The 20,847-nt window shown below is 46.8% G+C and overlaps 1 protein-coding gene across 2 annotated transcripts in view; it reads right to left on the reverse strand.

Moving 5' to 3' along the window:
* The window catches only part of TMPRSS15 (transmembrane serine protease 15), a 1,488,231-nt gene that overhangs the window by 1,378,363 nt on the left and 89,021 nt on the right, over positions 1 to 20,847 (reverse strand). The window contains exon 2 of one of the 2 annotated variants that reach the window (XM_085623059.1): positions 291 to 436. In XM_085623059.1, the coding sequence (XP_085479185.1) occupies positions 291 to 436 (146 nt within the window). The remainder of the gene's footprint in view (positions 1 to 290; positions 437 to 20,847) is intronic. The other variant, XM_085623060.1, reaches the window with a different exon arrangement.

Below are 20,847 nucleotides of genomic sequence, written 5' to 3' on the forward strand. Positions count from 1 at the left end.
TTAAGTCTGTCTGTTATATGCCATAGATACCAAGCACTTGAGCTCAGGTTAATTTTGCCACTTTTGGGGTTCACTCTGATGGGATCGTAGTATTATTAATTGAGCTTTTCAACCTCCCATCCAAAATAATAATTCATGCTTAAACAATCATCCACAGATGAAGGATGCTTTATTTACTAACAGTGGCTTGCATGTGATGACATATGTTTATTGTTTTGAGGGAATCCAGTTAGGTCGATTGAGGTGTGTTTGAATGTGCATAACAATTGTAGAAGAATTGGAATTCATACCAGTTGTTGAACATCAAATGCAAGAACCTTGAACTCCAGTGAGGATCTGTTTTGTAAAGTTGGAGTAAATGTTGCTCCTCTCAGAAGTTTGAATGTACCTCTGTTTGCATGACCTGTTCCGCATGTTGTATTCACAGCATCTGAAACTAAAACAGCTATTAGTACCAGAATTGCATAGTAATTAGGAAATGACACTCCTAACGGCAATTAAGTACCAAAAAACTGAAATGTAATTCAAATCATATCAGAATACATTTACTGCAAAAATTGTACACATTTACAATCTACAGATGTACATAGAGGACTATAATGCAATAATGTATAAATAGAAAATAGATACCTCAATAGCAACATCATAAAAGTTATTTCGTACTGTCTCTTTTTCATTAAACCATATTTGATGATGATGATGATAAACATTCAGGAAACAGCAGAGTGACAGACAATTTACATTGTTTTGGTTTGTAAGAAATAGCGCTGTGATGGTCTTGCTCCTTTTTCAACCATAACTTGGAAATCTTATACTACAACACTCCCTATTAATTAATAGGTCCTCACTTAAATATAACTCTTAAATGTTTCCTCTTTTTAGGTCGAGCCTCACCAGCGCTTGCACTGTCTGCAAATCTAATGTATCTCTATTGGCTTTGGCACACCCACTGATTGCCATTGGTTGTTATCTGTGGCATTCATAAAAGCTGTCTTGTTATTGGTGCATTTCTGTGCATGTCCCTGCTTTGTGTTTTAGCTCTCTTTACAGAGATTTAACTCAGAGAACATTTTGGTTCGCCATCACACTGTACAGTGTGTGATGACCCCTCCTCCTGTATGGGCATTGAAGCCCTCTACACAGCTTGGTTCCCTCCCATGTCACTGTTCCTAGCTGCACGGGTCTTCCACGCTTTGTAAGTGCTCCTCGTTCACACAGCTTTTTTTTGTTAGCCTGCTTTATAGTGGGAAGGGTTTGTGTTTTGTTTACTGTGCTTCTCTGCAGACTCTTTCCTCATGCATGCCACACTCGCTGTTTACTTTAGGTGGCCGTCCAGTAACTGTCCCTGCTCACTCTCAAACTCCGGATTCTGTTCATTCTTGGCCTTTCCCCTTCCTCCTTCAGTCTCGCAGAGTGACTGGAGCTCTCACCTAGCACAAATTAAAGCTCCACATGTAGATTCCTGCTTCTGCTGGCACTGAGCCAGGAGCCTGTGGAGTGACACTGACCAACTCTTTCCTCATGGACTCAGTGTTCGATGTTCACTTTAGGCGCCATCCGGTAACTGTCTCTGCACTCTCTCAAACTCCAGATTCTGTTCATTCTTGGCCTCTCCCCTTCCTCCTTCAGTCTTTCAGAGCAGCTGGAGGTCTCATCTGGCACGGATGTTTGTTTTGCGTGCACCATGGAAACTGCCAAGTAATGCCTGTGCTGTTAATTGTTTTTGTAAAATCAAATCTAAATTCCCATGTTATTGGGTTGATGACTTTTTAGTAACCAAGCAATAACAAATTCTACTTACCGATTTGCTGTGGCTTCCGAGGAGGCTACTACGTGAGGAGTGCAGTATGCGATGGGCTGAGTAACTGCACTCCCCTACAGTATGCCATGTACTAGCTGTAGCTGTGTGTACAGTGTGTGTCTACAGTGCAATATGTGACCCTTCACGCCAGTCATCGGAGATGTAATGTGACGGTTTATGTGTTGTTCAGGTTTAACTAGTTTGCCTGATCATGCTTAAGTAACTTCCTTAAATGTTCCCTTGTTTGGTTATGAGGTGGATATTCAGCCCTGCCAGTACATTATATGTGTTGCCTAGTTCAGCACATCAAAAACATAAGTAAAAAACATGGTCATTTACAATGCCAATAGTTCTAACTTTAAAAAATGTGAGACCGATTGCATTGCATATTCTTGTTTTAATTCTCTCCCCCTCCACGTCTCAGTTAGGACCCTTTGATGAAACCAAAATGCACTTTTTGAACTGCTAATGGCAAACTTTGAGTGAATTGAATGTACGATTAGCTGTTATCCTTGGATTGTACAGTGCTAATCATTGTATCATATTTGGCTCACCTGTTTCTCCCTCCAATGTGATTTTAGAAGCAGACTCACATTATAAATATAATCCGATAAACCACATAGCTCTTAAATTGAAAGAGCAAATTTATAAACCATCCAACTACTTTTTCTGCAATTTACTGACCCCCATCGACCTTAGTTTAAATAAATTAACTAAATTCACCCCCCAAAAAAAATGCATGAGAACCTGACCTTGAGGTCATCCTCTTGCCCTCTGTCACACTCTGCTAACACATTATGATGTACTTACAGTATTACTAATTTTAATTATTTGATCGCAAGTTTTACATAAGTGCGTAAATTACCTATATAGACATACCTAATGATGTGCAAACAAGATCTTTACTGATAAACACAGCAAATAAGAAACAGCCGAAATGCTTTGTCCGAACACATTGGTTTTTTAACCGAATTCCAGAATATTACCTCTAGAATACCAAAGTGAATTTAATTTCGGAGCAGGTTGTCAGCTTTGTTGGGGATTAAGTTGGGGAGTTATTTAAATTAGAAATGTTTGTTCTTTTGTTTTTTTAAAGTTAATTAAATATCTAGGGCCAGATGTAGGTAAAACCGAAATACCGAGTTCTTAATAGCGAATTTTACCGATTCGTAATTAAGAACTCGGTATTTCAGATGTAGATAAAAATCGTTAAAATTTAGCGATTCTGTAAAAGTCGCTAAAAAAATTACCGATTCCTCATTACCGAATCGGTATCACCGATTCCATAATACCGATTCGGTAATTAGCGAATCCAGTATTTTGAAAAATCGCAAATTGGTGATTCAGCCAATCCTGTGCTTCCTGATGACCTCGCAACCAGGAAGTGGCCACATCCATGCAGCTGCACTGATCCTGAAGCTGTTGGAGAGGCAGGGAGCACAGCAAACAACACAGGAGCAGCTTTGCAAAGTTCTTGCTGACACCCCAGACCAGAAATGGACAACTAGGAGAAGGATAATGAGGCAGGAGAGCGCGAAAGAAAACACAAATTCTGCGAGAGGGAGCTGGAGGTGCTGATAGAGGAGGTGACAAAGGACCATGATAAGCTGTTTGGCAACAATTCCCTGCACGTCCCTGAATCACAAAAGAGGCAGATATGGCTGGTAATCCAGGAGAGGATAAATGCCATTGGCGTAACCCAGCGCTCAATTGAAGAGCTAAAAAAACGCTGGTATGACCTCAGAAAACGTGCAAAAGAGAGGTTGGCTGATAGGCTCAAGCAAGCCAAGCAGACAGGTGGTGGGAGAGCTACAGTAAATGTAAATGTAAATGTTGTAGACTTGTAAAGCGCACAGCTGCCCCAGCAACGGGGCGTCCCGGCGCTGTAGAACCCGTCCTGGCTATCCCTGTGAGATGGTCCCTTTCTGGGTATCTCCAAGGTGAAACCAGGCATCCCCGGCGTCTGTGGGGGGCCGTTGTAGAGATGAGGCAAGCTTAATGCCCAGAGTTGCTGAGTGTGTTCCTGGTTAGAGTAGGTACCGAGGCGAGAATTATCGAGTCCGTTTTTGACCCTGGTCCACGACCCTGCCGGGAATTGAACCCTGGTCCCTGGCCGATTCTCTGCTTACGGGTCTGCCGCCTCTAACTAGTGAGACACACCTCTCCACACTAGTGAGCCACACCTCTCCACAGTGCCTGTACCAACTGCCCTGGATCTTTTGGTGGAGTCCACCCTCCAGCCGGAGAGCATGAGTGGGATTGGAGATGCAGACAGCTCAGCCAGAGCTGGCAAGAGGCAAGGTAAGATGCATGCACAGCATGCTGTGCCCCCCACTTCCTAACCCCAATCCACAATCCCCAATGAGGAAGTATGATTCCCACTCCAGTACATGTTTCCTAAAAACCAGCAATGCATTATGGGAGATATAGTCAGAAATAACAGTCAGTCCACTGAACCCAAAGGCATGTGACACACATCAGCAATTAGCAAGCTGAGGACAGTCAGTTTGATTGGCAATCATGAAATGTATTATTACGCCAATGCTGCCAGACAAGTGAGCAAATGTACATTCTGTCTCCACAGGCGAGCCATCGCGCCAGGCTGCTGAAGGGGACACAGGAAAGGCACCCAGGAGAGACAACACACAGGAGGAGGAGATCTTGTCGCCTGCAGAGCACACACCACCACCAACACCACCACCAGCACCATCACCATCCCCACCAACACCACCACCACCATCACCACCGCCACCACCATCACCCCCACCCCCACCGAGAGCCAGGAGGCATACAGGGGCTAGCCTCCAGCAGATGGAGGTGTCCGAGGAGGACAGCATGGGAGGCCAACATTCCACGCTGCTAGAGGATGACAACAGTGCAGGCACACAGTCCGCCACCGAGCGCGCCCACACAGGTGTCAGACACCGCAGAACAAGGACAGCCAGTCCTGTTGCACAGGGCGAGGATTCAAGCATATTCTCCGGTCTCGAGGGGAATATGCTCAAGGTACAGGGCCTGCAAGGCAAAGCAATTAGATCAGTACAATGGCAGATGGTCCACATGAACAGACACATGCTGGAAATTAAGGAGGGCATAAACAGCATGAACAATACTGTGGCTGAGGGCATGAGAAACATGTCAGAGGCAGCGAGGCTGCTGTGCAGCAAACTGGATGAGGATCGTTTGGCGAGGTGCAGGAACCAGCAGAAATTGGACAGCTACACTAAGGCGGTGAACTGCCTCTCCACTGCCACCTCTGTGCTCTGCAGGCGCTCGGTGGCCAATGCAGGAGGAGATGGCCCACTGCCGCCGTGATGTGGCAAGGGGGCTGGTCACAGTTACCAGTGCACTGGAAGTGCTCCAAACCCACCAAATAGCCACTACAGGTGCAGGGGATGGGGAGGATAGTGAGGAGGCAACTAGCCGCAGCAGCATCACACCCCCGATAACCGAGTCCAGGAGGCGCAGCGAAAGGCACAGTGCTGCCACAGGACAGACCGCCAGTGAGGACAGTGTGCCCAGGGAACGCGGCAGTGCTGCGCATGGGCGCAGGAAATAATGACAGCCATCACCTGGCATTGAGAGATGGGTGATGTAACCCATTTCACCTTTGGAATGTCCATAGAATATTGGCAAGGCATGTTGAGGCCTTCATGTTGTGGCGGTGTGCTATGCTATTGATGAGTTAAGGCTAATGAAACACCGTCACACAATTACAGTTACTGGCTGTGTCTCATTACTTACTCAAAAATAGTTGCGTGTGATCTCAGCCCGTCTGAGTCTCCCATCTGGTGCTGCTGCCACACCTGCTGCACTGTGCTCTGGCTGTGGACAATCCTCACCCTCATCCTCGGAGTCAGTTAGTTCCACTGCTGTTCCTTTCTTTGTGGCAAGGTTATGCAGCATGGCACATGTTGCTATTATTTTACAGCAGATGATGGGGCGGTACTAACGTGCACCTCCACTTTTGTGGAGGCAGCGGAACCTGCTTTTTAAGAGTCCAAATTTGCGCTCCACAACATTGTGCGTAGATCTATGTGCCACATTGTATTTTTTCTCACTTGGGGTAGATGGGTTGAGATATGGAGTCAGGATAAATGCCCGCACGGCATATGTGCTATCACCTGAGTGAGAAAAGAAGTGTCATTAATAACAGTCACCAACACATTCATCCAAGGTATACATCAGGGTGTGTCACATTGATTTACCTAGCAGGTATCCTTCTCCAAATTCGCCCCCAGCCAGAGGTGTGTAGATCCCACTGTTCCTGAATATGTAGGAGTCATGGGTGCTCCCTGGAAATTTGGCTACGATGTCGGTAATGATGTGGTCCGCATCACAAATTACCTGCACGTTGATAGAATGTGTAGATTTGTGGTTCCGATATATGCACTCTGTAGCTGCAAGTGGGCAGATTGGTATGTGTGTGCCATCAATGCACCCTATTACATGTGGGAACTGTGCCTTTTGATAAAAATCCATCTTGGTTTTCTGCAGTTCCGCCTGTGTGCTGGGGAAGCGTATGTAGTGATGCATTCTTTGCATCATGGCATCCAGGAAAGTTTTGAAAAAATGGGACAGGCAACTCTGTGACACACCACCTGCCACAGATATCACCCCCTGGTAACTACCTAATGCAAGTAGGTGCAGGCTACAGAGCACCTGAACATGTGTTGGTATAGCGTGCGCCCTTGGTGTCTGATGCTCCAGGAGTGGGTGCAGGTCCCGTATCAGGTCTAGGATGGTTTGGGGGTGTAGCCTGTTCCTCTCATGGATTTCAGCCTCAGTCAGTTGGAACAATGTAACGCGTAGTCTGTACACGCGTTCCTCCCATCTCCAGATCCTCAGTCCTGCTGCTTGTAGCCGAAGCCGCCTTGCAATAACAGAGGGCCGCCATTGTGTTCACACTGTTGCATTTTGGGGCTGTTTAAATGCAGTGCACCTGATTACCACCAGCTTTGAGTTAGTGGTAATTTGCGACTCCTAAATACCGAAAAATTGAAAAATCGGTATTAGCGATTTTTGGTACATCGATTTGCGAGTTTTTGAGGATTTCTTATTTTGCGATTCGGTAGTTTGGGTTTCGGTGTCTGCTAATCGCAAAGTAAGGAATCGCTAACTGGTTTCCCTTATTTATAGCGATTCCTTATTTTGCGATGGAGTTTGGCGTTACCTACATTGTACATGGCTATTTACCGCTCGGTAAAGCAGCAATTCGCAGAATTTCTGCGTTACCGCTCGGTATTTGGCCACCTACATCTGGCCCTTAGTTTGGTAATTTGTCACATATATTGGTTGATTGATTAATTGTTAATTCAGTTATGTGAATGTCTTTTGTGGTTTTTATATATATTTTCATGTTTCCTTAGTTTACTTTGTAATCTATAGTTTAGTAGTGGGTTGTTGGTTTGTAAGGTAATAGAGTGCAATGTTATTTAAATTATATATTTTTATACAAACGAATGTTGTAGGGTAATTAAATTTATAGGCCCTCATTATGATGCCGGGTGAATACCGTTGCAGACTCGGGACCGACTGACCTCCGGTCGGCGGTCCCGACCACATAATTAGGATGGAACTGTACATGGTGCGGCCGTGCACTCCCATTTTATCTTATGGGGGTTTGTGCTGTGGCCGCAAACCGTCCGTAGCATAAGCTCCCATTTTGAAATGGGCGTTTTTGTTAATCACTGCACCGAGTGCCAGGCACCTAACAGTGCCTGTCATACGATGCAATGATTAACAGGGGAGCACCATAGGTGCACCCCAGTCCTCCAACCGGAGTCGGCTGTGGCAAGGGGGCCCTGCTGGGGCCCCCCAAAGTCACTTTCGGGCAAGGTTTCTCATGTTGGGAAGCCTGGCATGAAAAGCCTGTCAGAAACCGACATCATAATCTCCACAGCGTATGCCGTACATAGGGGATTATGAGCAGACTTTATTTTAACTATGTGCTACATAAAATTGCTCCAGGGTACTTCAGGGCCGATTTTGCAGAGTTTCATCTAACGCACAGTGGCAGCTGACAATCTGCACAGGTAGTGGGGTGGGCTCACATGTGCACACTCGTACCCATCGACAAGCACACACACTCACATCCATCCACAAGCACACACCCTCATACCCATCCTTTCACAAGCACACATGTACACTTACTCACACTCATCCATTCATAAAACACACATACTTGCATACAGCCATTTACAGCACATGCCTGCAAATACAAATGCTTTCATCCATACACACATGTACCCAAACATTCAATAAAGCACTAGTTAGCTGCAGTCTATAAAGGGCTTAAACTGAAGCACCCAGAGCTGACACTATTAGTGACCCTCCTCTGAGTCAGCAAGGATGTGATAGATTCATCCCACAATCATTAGTGAAGGATGCCAGGCACCTTCACATTTGCACATGTAAAGCACATGACTGGTTGACTCTGACATGATGAGTGTCTGTCAGGCTGACCGTTGCTTACACTTTACACACTCATCATGTTTTGGAAAGTGGGAGGCGCTGCCTTGGTGCCCATAATGACAGCTTGCCACCGCTAGAATGTAATGCCTCTAGCCTAGAGGTTTATTTCTGCCTGCCAGTTCCGAATACAAGGGAACAGATTAGTCTATTGTGACTGTAATGTGAACAAGGTGTTTAATTTTTTCCTCAGCTGCCCAAGTGCCTATTAGTGAAGCAGAATTGTAAAAGCAATATTTTGTGCATTAAGACAGATCCTGTTGTGTAAAGTACAAGAATGAGACTCAGGAACATCCCATGCTGATTCTCCGGTCCTTCATGACTTTATCTATCATAGTTAAATACAAACATAATGTGCAGTCTTTAATTTATTGCTTATCTGCAGTTAAACAGTCGTGACGGACCTTTGCCGCAGCAGACAGGAGCACAGCATTGTATGTTAAAAGCAGGGCATGCTCTCCTCTGGATATATTTAATGAACAAGAAATATACTGTTGAGTCATTAATCACATGATACCCCAGTCTCGTGATTGTCCTCATTTCAAGGCTTCATTTTAACAATGCAATGCAAAAATAGATTTCATATTTGAGAAAGATATGCCGGAGACATTCAAAAAAGGAAATGTTGAACTTTTAGCAGGGTTGGACAGGCCTTTTATTTCACTGGGCATTTCCTCAGTGGGCTGGAGCCATTGGAGACAGGTTTTGAAAGCCCAGGGGTGCCCCTGGTGTCTCTGCCACTTTCCCCAGCTCCCAGGGGATTACTGTAGAAGGGAAGGGGAGACTTCAAGAGAGAGAGAGAAAGACAGGGAGGAGTGGGAAGGTAACGAGAAAGTGACCAGAGAGGGAGAATTGAGAGAAGGAGAAAGAGAGAGTGGATGGATGGATGGATGGATGGATGGATGGATGGATGGATGGATGGATGGATGGATGGATGTATTGATGGAAAGAGAGAGGAACCAAAGAAAGATGAAGGGAGCAAACTGTAGGAAGACTTGTGTCATTGTTGATTTTGGTTCCCCAGTCCAGTACTAACCCTGAGATATTCTGCCCAGTTTGTTCCCAAAATGTGCATGTATATGCAAACATTCATTACTAGAATGAAGGACAAATAATCTGGGCAGCTTGTAAATGAATTACCTCTTCCTGCGTCACTTGCAGATGGGTTTATCTACTTTATCAACGTCTGATTGCTGTCATATTAAGTGTTCTTGTTGAGAAATTGAAGGAGTCATCATAAGGGGTCACCTGACTAATAGGTGGTAGAAAGTCAGAATATCCAGAACTAATGAACTTGAGGTGCCTGAAATGATTAATAACCCTGTTGAGTGGGGGTACGTGCTTTATTTTTCCAATATATTTTCTTTGTTTGTGGTCATAATCCTCTAGGTTTTATTAGGCTATCCAGAATACCCTGTATTCTTTAATTTCAGTTAATGTGCACAGTGTAAGCCACAAAACAGTACTCCAATGAACAGAAGAAGACATGCTACTTTTTGTAACTCACGAACATTTTAAGTATTGTGAGTGGATAGCTGTGCCAGGCATAGGTTTCTAGGGCTAGTATGGGAAGGTTTTGTAACATATTGTCCAGGTTTCCATTCCCCCACTACATAATTGCACATAGCCTAAATTATTCAATGGGGGAATGGAGCATGATGTGGAATGCACTTCTTTTGCTCTGTAGATCCCCTTCTGCAACATCACTTCCAAGTTTGGAGGTGATCCATTGCTTTTCCTCCCATGTGGAAGGAGAGGTACTTTTGCCCTATGCTGGCCCTGTGTGCCTCTCCTATATTTAGAGTATGCCCCTGGGAACTGGCCCACCAATGGTTATTTCAATGCAAGCAAACAGGATAAAGTTCAGCAACGAGCAGAAAGAGGCAAAATAAAGATGAGAAATGAGCAGAAAGCAAAAAGAGGCATCTAAAGGTGAGCAATGAGCAGAAAGATGCTGTTTAGAGGAATGGAATGAGCCGAAAGTGGCAAAATAGAGGTCACAAATAAGCAGAAAGAGGCAAAATAACTATGAGAAACAAGTAGAAAGAGGCGGAATAAAGGTCAGAAACTAGGGGAAAGAGAGAAAATAGAGGTCAGAAATGCGCAGCAAGAGACATAATAAAGGTCACAAACGAGAAGAAAGAGGCAGAATGAAGGTTAGAAATTTGCAGAAAAGAGGCAATATAGAGGGCAGGAGCGAACAGAAAGAGGCAAAAATAAAGGTCAGCAACTAGCAGAAAGAGGTAGAATAAACGTGAGAATGTAGCAGAAATAGGCAAAATAAAGGTCAGAAACTAGCAGAAAGAGGCAGAGTAAAGGTCAGCAATGAGCAGAAAGAGGGAAAATAAAGGTGAGAAACAAGCAGAAAGATGCAAAATAAAGGTCAGCAATGAAAAGAAAAAGGCAAAATAAAGGTGAGAAATGAGAAGGATGAAGGCAGAATAATGGTCAGAGGGGAGGAGAAAGAATCAGAATAAAGGTCAGATACAAGCAGAAAGAGGCAAAATACAGGTCAGAAGCAAGCAGAAAGAGGCAAAGTAACAGACAGAATGAGCAGAAAGAAACAAAATAGAGTTGAGAAAAGAGCAACAAGAGGCAAAATAGAGGTGAGAAACTAGAAGCAAGAGGCAGAATAAAGGTCAGGAGTGAGCAAAAAGAGACAAAATGATAGGCCAAACGAGGAGCGAGTGGCAACATAGAGGGCAGGAGCAAGCAGAGAAGAGGCAGAAACATGAGTAGAAAGCAAGCAGAGAAGGCAGCAACCCGAAGGCGTAAGAGGGTAGCAGACTGCAGGCAAGCTTGACATGAGGACCGTTACAGAGGGAGAGATCATGAGGACCTGCACCTGTATTCCCCCATAACATTTTATACTGGACACCCACTGATAGGCCCACTCATACACACACATGCACCCACTCACAGGCCCACTCACACACCCACTCAGAGACTCACTCACCCCTTCACAGATACTCTCAGAAACTCATGCTCCCACTCACAGATCCATTCAAGCACTCATTCACCCACTTACTGACCCACTCAGAGACTCACATACATACTTCCAAGCCTTCTATTGTGGAGGTCACGTTACCTGAATGAAATGAGGCGGCAGAGGGTGAATCGCCTGCAAATCTTCCATTTAAAACTCTCAGCCCTAAAAGCTCCATCCCTTCTAGCAACTTGTTTCCCAATTTGGCGATTTTTCCCTGGCCATTGGTGGATTGGGTTGGAATATTCCAATAGAAAGACTGAGCTTGAATGTAATTGTTTGTGGACGAGCCTAGGATATACTGGTTGAAATCCCCCGACTAAATGAATTTGGAGGCAGTTTGCGTGGACATTAAACCGCCCGCTAGCCGGCCATATTTGCTTTTCCTTGTAGCTGAAGAGTAAAAACAGGTGTAACCCTCTATTTGCACAGGGTTTTCAAATCGTGTTTCCTGTAATAGGATAATGTCAAATGATTTTACATATTGAAGGAATTCGGCATCTGCAGCCTTGTTGTTTTGCCCATTTATGTTCCACGAACACAATTTCAGTAGCGTAATATCTAGATTTGGATCTGTCCTTAACGAATTGCCCTGTCATTGTGGATAGTTCGTGGCATTGATCGTCCTAAAAATCCGGACGTTTTCTAAGTTGTCTGAGTGGGGAGCCATGCTGCTCTCTTGATGGTTCAGCACCTGCCTTTTTAACAGAGGTCGACCCTGGGCACCCCTTAGCACTGACGTGGTCTTTGAATTTTACGGAGATAGTCCTTCGCGGGGTCTCTCGAGCAGGGGGAATGGATATCCTGTGTTGTAGTGTAGGGCTGATTGGATCCCCCATGCTTTAAGGGTTGTTTGCGCCTCCAGAATTTTATTAGCAATTTCGGGCGACCTCCAAGTTGCTTTTGTGGCTTCCAGGTTCTGTGTTTTATCAACTTTTGTAAATTCTACTGAGAGAAGATCAGCTGAGCATAAATCGTTTAAGGTTGGCATGGTGCTGAGGAGTCGAAGTAGGTTCCCCCTATTCAAGATGTCAAATGGGCCCTTTGATTCGTATTCTGGAGTAAAAACAATGATGGTGGAATTCAGGGTTTGGTGTCCCGGCTGAACTATTGGATAGTTGCCACCCAAATAGGTTCCTCTGTTGTTTGATGTAAACTGTTGTGGGGGTCTCGGATTGGCATCAAAGATAGTAGGGTCTTGAGACTTGAAGACTGAGGGGGCTTTAAGGGCTCCGTCTGAGTGAGGCGGCGATTGAGCCCGGGGACCCGGAAGTCCAGATGTTGTGGGCTCCTCGCCCGGTGATTGGGACGAGTAGAGGATGATCGTAGATTCCGGTGCCAAATCAGTGACATATGTGAGTGGCACCTCCTTTGGCGTATTTGATGGTGGTTGTCTAGGGAAGTTAACAGCTTTCTCATTACTAGTCCCACTAAGAACCGTAATACTTTGAGTGCCAGGGCTTAACGTATAGCTGAGCAAGGGTTGTCTTCCCCTCTGGTTGTGTGGAGTAATTGAGGTGATTATGGACTTTTGAGGAGACGGTAGACCGGAGGGGGACTGCCCTCCCTTCCCTTCCTTTTGCTGGGCAACTGTGCTACTGGTGCCACTGTTGTCGGGCACCTTTTTGTCATTTTTCCCATTAGTTAACAAGGGAGCCGTGGAAAGTGACGTCTTAATGGCATGAGTGGGGACCAGTCCCTGCAACGCTGGTACTGGAGATTCCTTACACGGTAGGGGAAGTAGGGGGTCCTGGAGGCCCAAGATTTTGCCACTAGATGAAAAAATGGATGAAGGTGGATCTTTTAAGAGATTAAGGGCCTCATGTAGGAAGCCAAATACCGGTCGGTAACGGCCGAAATTCGGTAAATATCCCGTTACCGACCGGTATTTAGGCATTTGCGATGTAGGTGGCAGATTTTCTGGATTCGGTATTTACCGAATCGGAAATTAAGAAATCGGTAAAATACCGATTCGGTAAATACCGAATCCTGAATGTAGGGAGCACTCTAAAGAGTGAAAATAAGTATTGAGAATTCGTTATTTACCACCAAATACAGGTTGGTGATAAATAACGAATACCTTGCAAAAAGTAATATTTTGCAGATATGAGTGCCATGTGGCAGACATACATGCCCTTAGGGCATGTATGTGCGCCACATGTGCACACATGCAAGATTCAGGGGTGCAACAGGGTGTCAATGTGACACCCTGCCACCCTTGAATATGCTCCCCCATTACCGAATCGGTATTTACCGAATCGGTAATGGTGAATGGCTGAGGCCCATAGGAATCAATGGGAAGGTATGCCTCATTACCGAATCGGTAAATACCGATTCAAAATTACCGAATTTTTCCGATTCGGTAAAATTTACCAAATTATTACCTACATCACATTTACTGATTCATAAATACCGAATCGGTAAAATTCGGTATTTATGAGTCGGTAAATGGGATGCTACCTACATATGGCCCTAAATTTTGATGTAATTTTTGGTTGATGAAGATGGAAGTAGTGAACTCCGGCCTGATGAGCTAAACCACTACTGGACCCGGTCCCTTCTGGGGATGTGTCCAAGCTCCCACTGGCTGGTTTATTATCTTCAGTTCGTTTAACCTTAAGCTTGGGCTTAGTCGCAGGCTGACCTCTTTTCTTACCCGACCTCATTACTGTGGCTGTATCGGTATGCTCCGTGTAGTAGCCAGGGGCTCAGAAATGACTGTGGATGACAGAAAGTGGATGACTGAGAGTGACTAGATACTCTCTGCTGCGGTACCTGCTGCTTTGGAGAAGTTTTGGAGGAACTTCCCTGCAGATGCAGGGGCGCTGATGCGGCTCCAGCCGCTGGGATGGGCACTGACACAGCTCCTGCGCGGTGCCAAAGCAGCCCACGGCTCCTCCTACTGCTGCAGGGGCACTAGTTCACTCCCTACTGCGGTTCCTGCCTCCTGCCTCTTGAGGGAGACTCTCCAGTGACTGTGAGGACACTAGTACGGCTCCTACCACTGTGGGGGGCACTGGCTCCTGCCTCTGTCCTCTGGCACGGCACTGGTGCAGTTTCCACGACTCTCTCAGCTCCTCCAGCTACTGCCAGGATCGGAGCTAGTTGCAGACGCAACTCCTGCCGCCGTGGGGGGTGTCTGGCGCGGTCCAAACACCACTCGAGCTCCGCTTGAGCTCTGCTCCCACTATTGTGGGGACTTTCACAACCTGCTGCACACAGTGGCTCCTATGGGGGGCCCACCCCGCTCCCCCTAGTGTAGGGAGGCTCTCGTTGCTTCTGTGGCTCTCGTGGCCCCTGCCCCTGCTGCTGTGGAACACTCACGCTACCGGAACACTCACGCGGGTCCGAGCGGGTTCATGCGGGGTCCAGGCAGCGTTTCCACAACCACGACCCTCACGGTTTTCCTCCGCTCTGCTCCGCCGCCGCCGCTCCTCCGCTCTCGCAGCGTCGCTCCTCTCGGTTGCAGGGGAACCGGGAGCCGATAGTAGTGGCAAACAGCAACGGCAACAGCAGCGGCAGTGGCAGTGAATCGCACCGCACAGGCACCAGCAGATACCGGCAATCTCCGCTGACTCGACTCCGCAACAACATCTGCTCTGATTGGCTCAACACAATGGATTATAGATCTAGTGCCAAACCAAGGTGGGAACAGGGACTGCTGTCTGAGGCAATTGGAATCAAAACACATTGTTCGATTTAACACTAAGATTCCGACAGGATTGAATATTGAAGAGGATCCTTATATACAATTTTGAATTTGGATTAACTGATTTAGGGCCTCATGTAGGTAAATAAATTTTACCGGTTCTTAAATACCGAGCCGTACCGAATCGGTAAATTAGAATCGGTAAGTTATATGTAGGTAAAAATTCGGTAACAGTTACCGATTCGGTAACATTCGGTAATCACGAATCGGAATTCACCGAATCGGTAAATACCGAGGTGGTATTTACCGATTCGGTAAATACCGAGGTGTTATTCACCGAATCGGTAAATACCGAGGTGGTATTTACCGAATCGGAAAATACCGAATCGGTATGTACGGATTCGGTAAATCAAATCACATGACTTGACGAAACAGCTAATCCAGTGCAACGACAGCCCACCCAACCAGGAAGTGCCCACACCCAGGCAGGTGTACATAATTAGCCGAAGTGGCCACACCCAGGCAGGTGTACATAATTAGCCGACCCTGGAGAAGCTTGGAGTGCAGAGGAGAGGCAGGGAGCCGTTGCATGTGCGAGCGGGTAAACGAACAGCATGTCCAGCCAGAGAACACAGAAAGACGGAGGGGAAAGGAGGAGGAAGCTGAAATTTAGCCCCAAGGAACTCCAGGTGCTGGTGGAGGAGGTGGTGAAGCAGCACCAGAAGCTGTTTGGAAGGCAATCCCTGCAAGTGCCTGAGGCTGAAAAGCGCAACATATGGCTGGCCATCCAGGCGCAGGTCAATGCTGTGGGAGTGACCCACAGGGACATTGAGGTCCTCAAAAAGCGCTGGTTTGACCTCAGGATTGTAACCAAGAGGAAGATGGGCGACATCCAGAAGGAGGCCAGCCAGACCGGAGGTGGAACCAACAGGGCACCTGCCCTCACCGAACTGGAGGAGCTGGTGGCGGCCACAATCGAGCAAGAGAGCGTCGTGGGTCTTGGGGACGCCGACAGCTCTGCCAGAGCCGCAACACACCAAGGTAAGACGAAAGCACAGCAATGTAGCCCCCCCTACCCCTATCCCACATCCCCCATTGTGAAACGAGAATCACACTGCAGTCCACACGTGTCAGTGCAGACAGGCAATGCATTCCGGGAGATGTAGTCAGGGCAACACTAACCATGACGTAAATGTTACAGGGCAACAAGGCATGTCACGCACTCGAGGCACAAGGAGACAGGGGACATATTGGAATGTGAAATGATTTATTGTGACGCTTGCAATGCAGCCCTTCGGGGACACTGAGCCAATGTTGTATTTCTGTCCACAGATGTGACATCATGCAGGACAGGGCATGCTGCAGGAGAGACGGCACACCGGCCACATAAATCACCTCTAGCCAGCACCAGTTCAGACCAGGGAGCAGGCCCACTGGCAGCCGCACCACCAACACAGCCAGCCTCGCCGCACACAGAGCCAGCATCACCTCACCGAGAGCCAGCATCACCACCACCAGAGCCAGCATCGCCACTCATGTTCGAATCACCGGCCACATCTCCGCTTGCAGGTGTGAGAATGAGGAGGCGTCCAGCAGCCAGGCTACGAGCCTTAGACACCTCGTCAGACGACAGCATGGGCCCAGAAGACCGCACCGGGCCCCAGGAAGGGAGCCATGCCACTGTGCCCCACACCTCACAGGCAGCACAGACGGAAGCAAGAGGGCGCCGCAGGTCGCGTGTCCAGAGTCCACCAGCACCCACTGACGGCCATGGTGTCTTCTTGGGGCTCGAGGGCCAAATGTTGAAGCAACAGCGCCTGCAATCAAAGGCAGTCATGTCAGTCCAGAGGCACATGCGGGTGATGAAGACAACATTAGTCAACATGGACACCAACATTAGCGGCATGGCTGCGGGCATTCGGGACATGTCCCAGTCAATCCAGCAGTTGTGCAGCAAATTAGATGCTGACATCGAAGCACGGCGCCGGGAACGCCAGAGAAGGGACACTACCAGCAGGGCACTCAACCGTCTGGCAACTGCGACTTCTCTACTGTGCCGGCGCTCTGTGACGATGCAGGAGGGCCTAACACAGTGCTGCAGCGACCTGTCTCGGGGGATGGTGCAGGTGACAAGTGCACTAGGGGTGCTATTGACTAGTCAGGCGTCGACAACTGCTGCAGGGGATGCTGCGGAGAGCATCGACACCAGCAGCAGCATCACACCCCCCGTCCCAGAAGCACGCAGGAGCAGCAGGCGGCTTGGGGTTGGCTCTAGTGAGGATGCACAGGCCGTGCAATCCACCACTGCAGCGCGTATGCGCAAACATTGATGTAGCCCTGCTTAGCCACTTCCCATTGGGTGACGTAACCCTGGACATACTCCTTGTATAGATGGTATATTGCCAGATTGGCCTGCTCATGTGTTCATGGCGTGGTGCCACATTAAAACTACGTCAGGACTTCTCACAACTCGCTGTGTCCCCTTACTTACTCAGAAATAGTTGCATGTGATATCTGCCCGTCTCTCTCTCCCATCGATTGCAGTTGGCACTCTAGCTGCGTTGCCCTCTGGCTGGCCTGACTCATCCTCGTTGTCCTCAAAATATGTCAGTTCCACATCTGTACCTTTTTTCGTGGCAAGGTTGTGCAGCATTGCACAAGTGGCAATAATCTTGCAGCAGGTGATGGGTTTGTACTGGCGTGCGCCTCCGCTCTTGTGCAGGCAGCGGAACCTGCTCTTCAGTAGTCCAAACGTGCGCTCCACCACATTGCGTGTTGTTTTGTGTGCCACGTTGTATCGTCTCTCACTCTGGGTTGCTGGGTGTAGGTAGGGAGTGAGGATGAATGACCGGCATGCATATGCACTGTCGCCTGGATGAGTAAAAGGGAACCATCAGTAACATGCCTCTATACACTATGATTTGCAGGTTTCAAGGGGCGTCACTGTTACTTACCTAGCAGGTATCCCTCTCCGAATTCTCCGGCACTCAGTCGTGTGTAGATCCCACTATTCTGGAAGATGTAAGAGTCGTGGGTGCTCCCAGGAAACTTTGCAACAATATCTGTGATGATGTTCCCTGCATCACAGATCACCTGCACATTGATGGAGTGGGTGGACTTCCTGTTCCTGTAGATGTGCTCTGTATCAGCTGGTGGACAGATTGGGATGTGTGTACCATCAATACAGCCGATGACATGGGGGAACTGTGCCATGTGATAAAAGTCTGTTTTTGTTTTCTGCAGTGCAGCCTGTGTGTTTGGGAAGCTTATGTAGTGGTGCATTCTCTGCATCATGGCATCCAGGAACTTCCTGAAGAAACGTGACAGGCAACTCTGGGATACCCCACCCACCGCAGCTATCACCACCTGATAACTGCCGGATGCCAGCAGATGTAGGCTGCAGAGCACCTGCACATGTGGGGGTATGGCGTGCGCCCTTCTTATTGGATGGTCCAGGAGTGGCTGTAGGTCCCTGATTAAGTCCATGATGGTTTCGGGGTCTAGCCTGTACCTCTCATGTATCTCTGCATCAGTCAGCTGGAATAGTGTGATGCGCTGTCTGTAGATTTGTTCCTCCCGTCGCCACACCCTCAGTCCTGCTGCCTGTAGACGTAGGCGCCTTGCAATGACGTACATAGCGGCCATGTTGTCCACGCTGTAGCATTTTGGGATTGCTTATATGCATTGTTGATGGTTACCACCTGCTTTCAATCCGTGTTAATTACCGACTCTAATTTACCGATTTTCTTGGATTTCTTAATTACCGAGTGCTCCTACATGTCATTTTCATTTTTACCACTTCATATTTACCACTTCATATTTACCGATTCGTTAATTATGTATTCGGTAACTCTGAATCGGTATTTTGGAATTCGGTAAATATGAATCGGTATTTACCGCCTCATATTTACCGAAAATTGGTTTTTGGACTCCTACATCTCACTTGTCTGAATACCGGTCGGTAACGGCATATTTACCGAAAATCGGCCGTTACCGACCGGTATTTGGCTACCTACATGAGGCCCTAAGTCTTAGAATTGAGGACAGTCTGAAATATGGAATTGAAGAAAGAAAAATAATAGTTTTAATAATTTTGTACACAAGGCACTTTATAATTATGAATTGGTGAATCTGTTGACAGATACAATCATTGCACTTATGCACATTGCATTTTCAAATATTGGGCGCTTGCCCTTGAAGGATTGTATCACATTTAATAAAATAGCAATGTCATATTGTGTATGTATTGTGTATAGAGCCTTTGAGCCCCACTTTAACTTGCATGATTTTTCACTATAGAGGATGAATAAACAACAGCTTTCCATGCTGGGTTTTGCACAATCAAATAATGATTTGATATTTACGCGGAAATTATTTCTGGCCATGAAGCCAAAAATGGCATTCTTGCGCTCAGAGGTATATCTTGCATTTTGCATTTTTATTCTCTTGTGTAAATGTTGCAAAGTCATCTTGTGCCTTAGGCACCCCCTAACATTTGCTGAATGGTACTGGTGGTAACTAACTCTGACCGACCCTGAGCTCTGCCTAACCAGGCCCAAGGCCAGTGCTACGCTTAATGAGACACATTTAGAATACAGTGAAAACACCTACATACACTAGGGTACAATATGGTATGGGGTACCCCTGTTATTGGCATGACATCAAGGGCCCTAGTACATATTAGGGCAGGGGGGTAGAAACTACTTATCAGTCCCTAGTATAAATAGGGCATGGCAGTTTAGAGGCCAGCAGCTTTTTCTGCACTTGCATGTGTGCACTGCTGAAGCCTGAGGTCAGTTTAAAAGCCGCCCTGGGTGGCAGGACTGCTTTTAAAAAGAAAATTGTGCCCAAACTCGATTTTGGTGTTTGGGGCTCTTAAAAATTGATAACCTGCAATGTTTTGGCATAATATGAACCCCCATGGTCTCTCCTAGGTGTCCCAGGGATGGGGGGGGGGGGGGGGTCAGGTATTTTTAAAGGTAGACCTATATAAAATGAGTTTTATATGCCCTGGGTTAAGTGAAATTTCACATTTCACTCCCCACATTGTGATAAAGTGCTGCCCAAATTCTACTTTGATGCTAGGAGCACTGTAGAGGGAGGATGTGCAATATCTCTATAGATTCAGACCCCCAAAGTGGACCCTAGTTGTTCCATGGGGTGGGGGTCCTGTAGATATAAGCAACGTACTTGTAAAATATGTTTTTGTAAGTCCTGGTGCTGAAAAAATGGTCTAAGTCATTTTTCCATTGCAAATCCCATGCCACATAGGTTAACATGTCAAGAAGTTATTAACTAATAACTCTTTATAGCAGAATGATAGAACTTCCATTCAAAGACTTAACAGAATGGTAGTGATGAATCCAACAATATCATATTGTTTAATTTCTTCTAAAATGTACAGACAAAAAGTTATAAGACTTTCTTGTTTGTAAGTCAAGATTCAGCCTTCCAGTGGTCTGTCCTGTTTGGTCAGAGTTAAGTGGATTAGCCAGGCTGCCTTGAAGAGGTGATAAAGAGCCCCTGGGGTTAACCAGCTCTGCTGGGAGGGCAGTGTGCTGCTACATAGGAATGCCAGAGCAAGGGGAGTAGTTGTAAACCATGGTCTTCAAAGGGAAGGGAACGGCCTCAGTGTGATTTACAACTCTACTCTCTTGACCCAAAGCCAGAGCTAAGATTAAGGCAAGAATGAGGAGATGCAAGTGGGAGAGGCAATGGAAAGTAGCCATCGTAGGGATCTGTTTGGCCAGATCTTAACTCCCTGCTGGAAAATAAGCCATTATGAATCTGGAAGATTTGGTGCACTCTGGGACAAAATAATGCCACACTCTACAGGATGTGGTCATATCCTTGGGGAGTTACCCTGCTCCCATTGGTGAGCAGTGACCTCCTGCTTGACCCAGAGAACTTGGAATAAGTATCTGAGAGAGGCAGAGTCTC

Source organism: Triturus cristatus, chromosome 8, assembly GCF_964204655.1.
Source record: "Triturus cristatus chromosome 8, aTriCri1.1, whole genome shotgun sequence".
NCBI classification, from domain to species: Eukaryota; Metazoa; Chordata; class Amphibia; order Caudata; family Salamandridae; genus Triturus; species Triturus cristatus.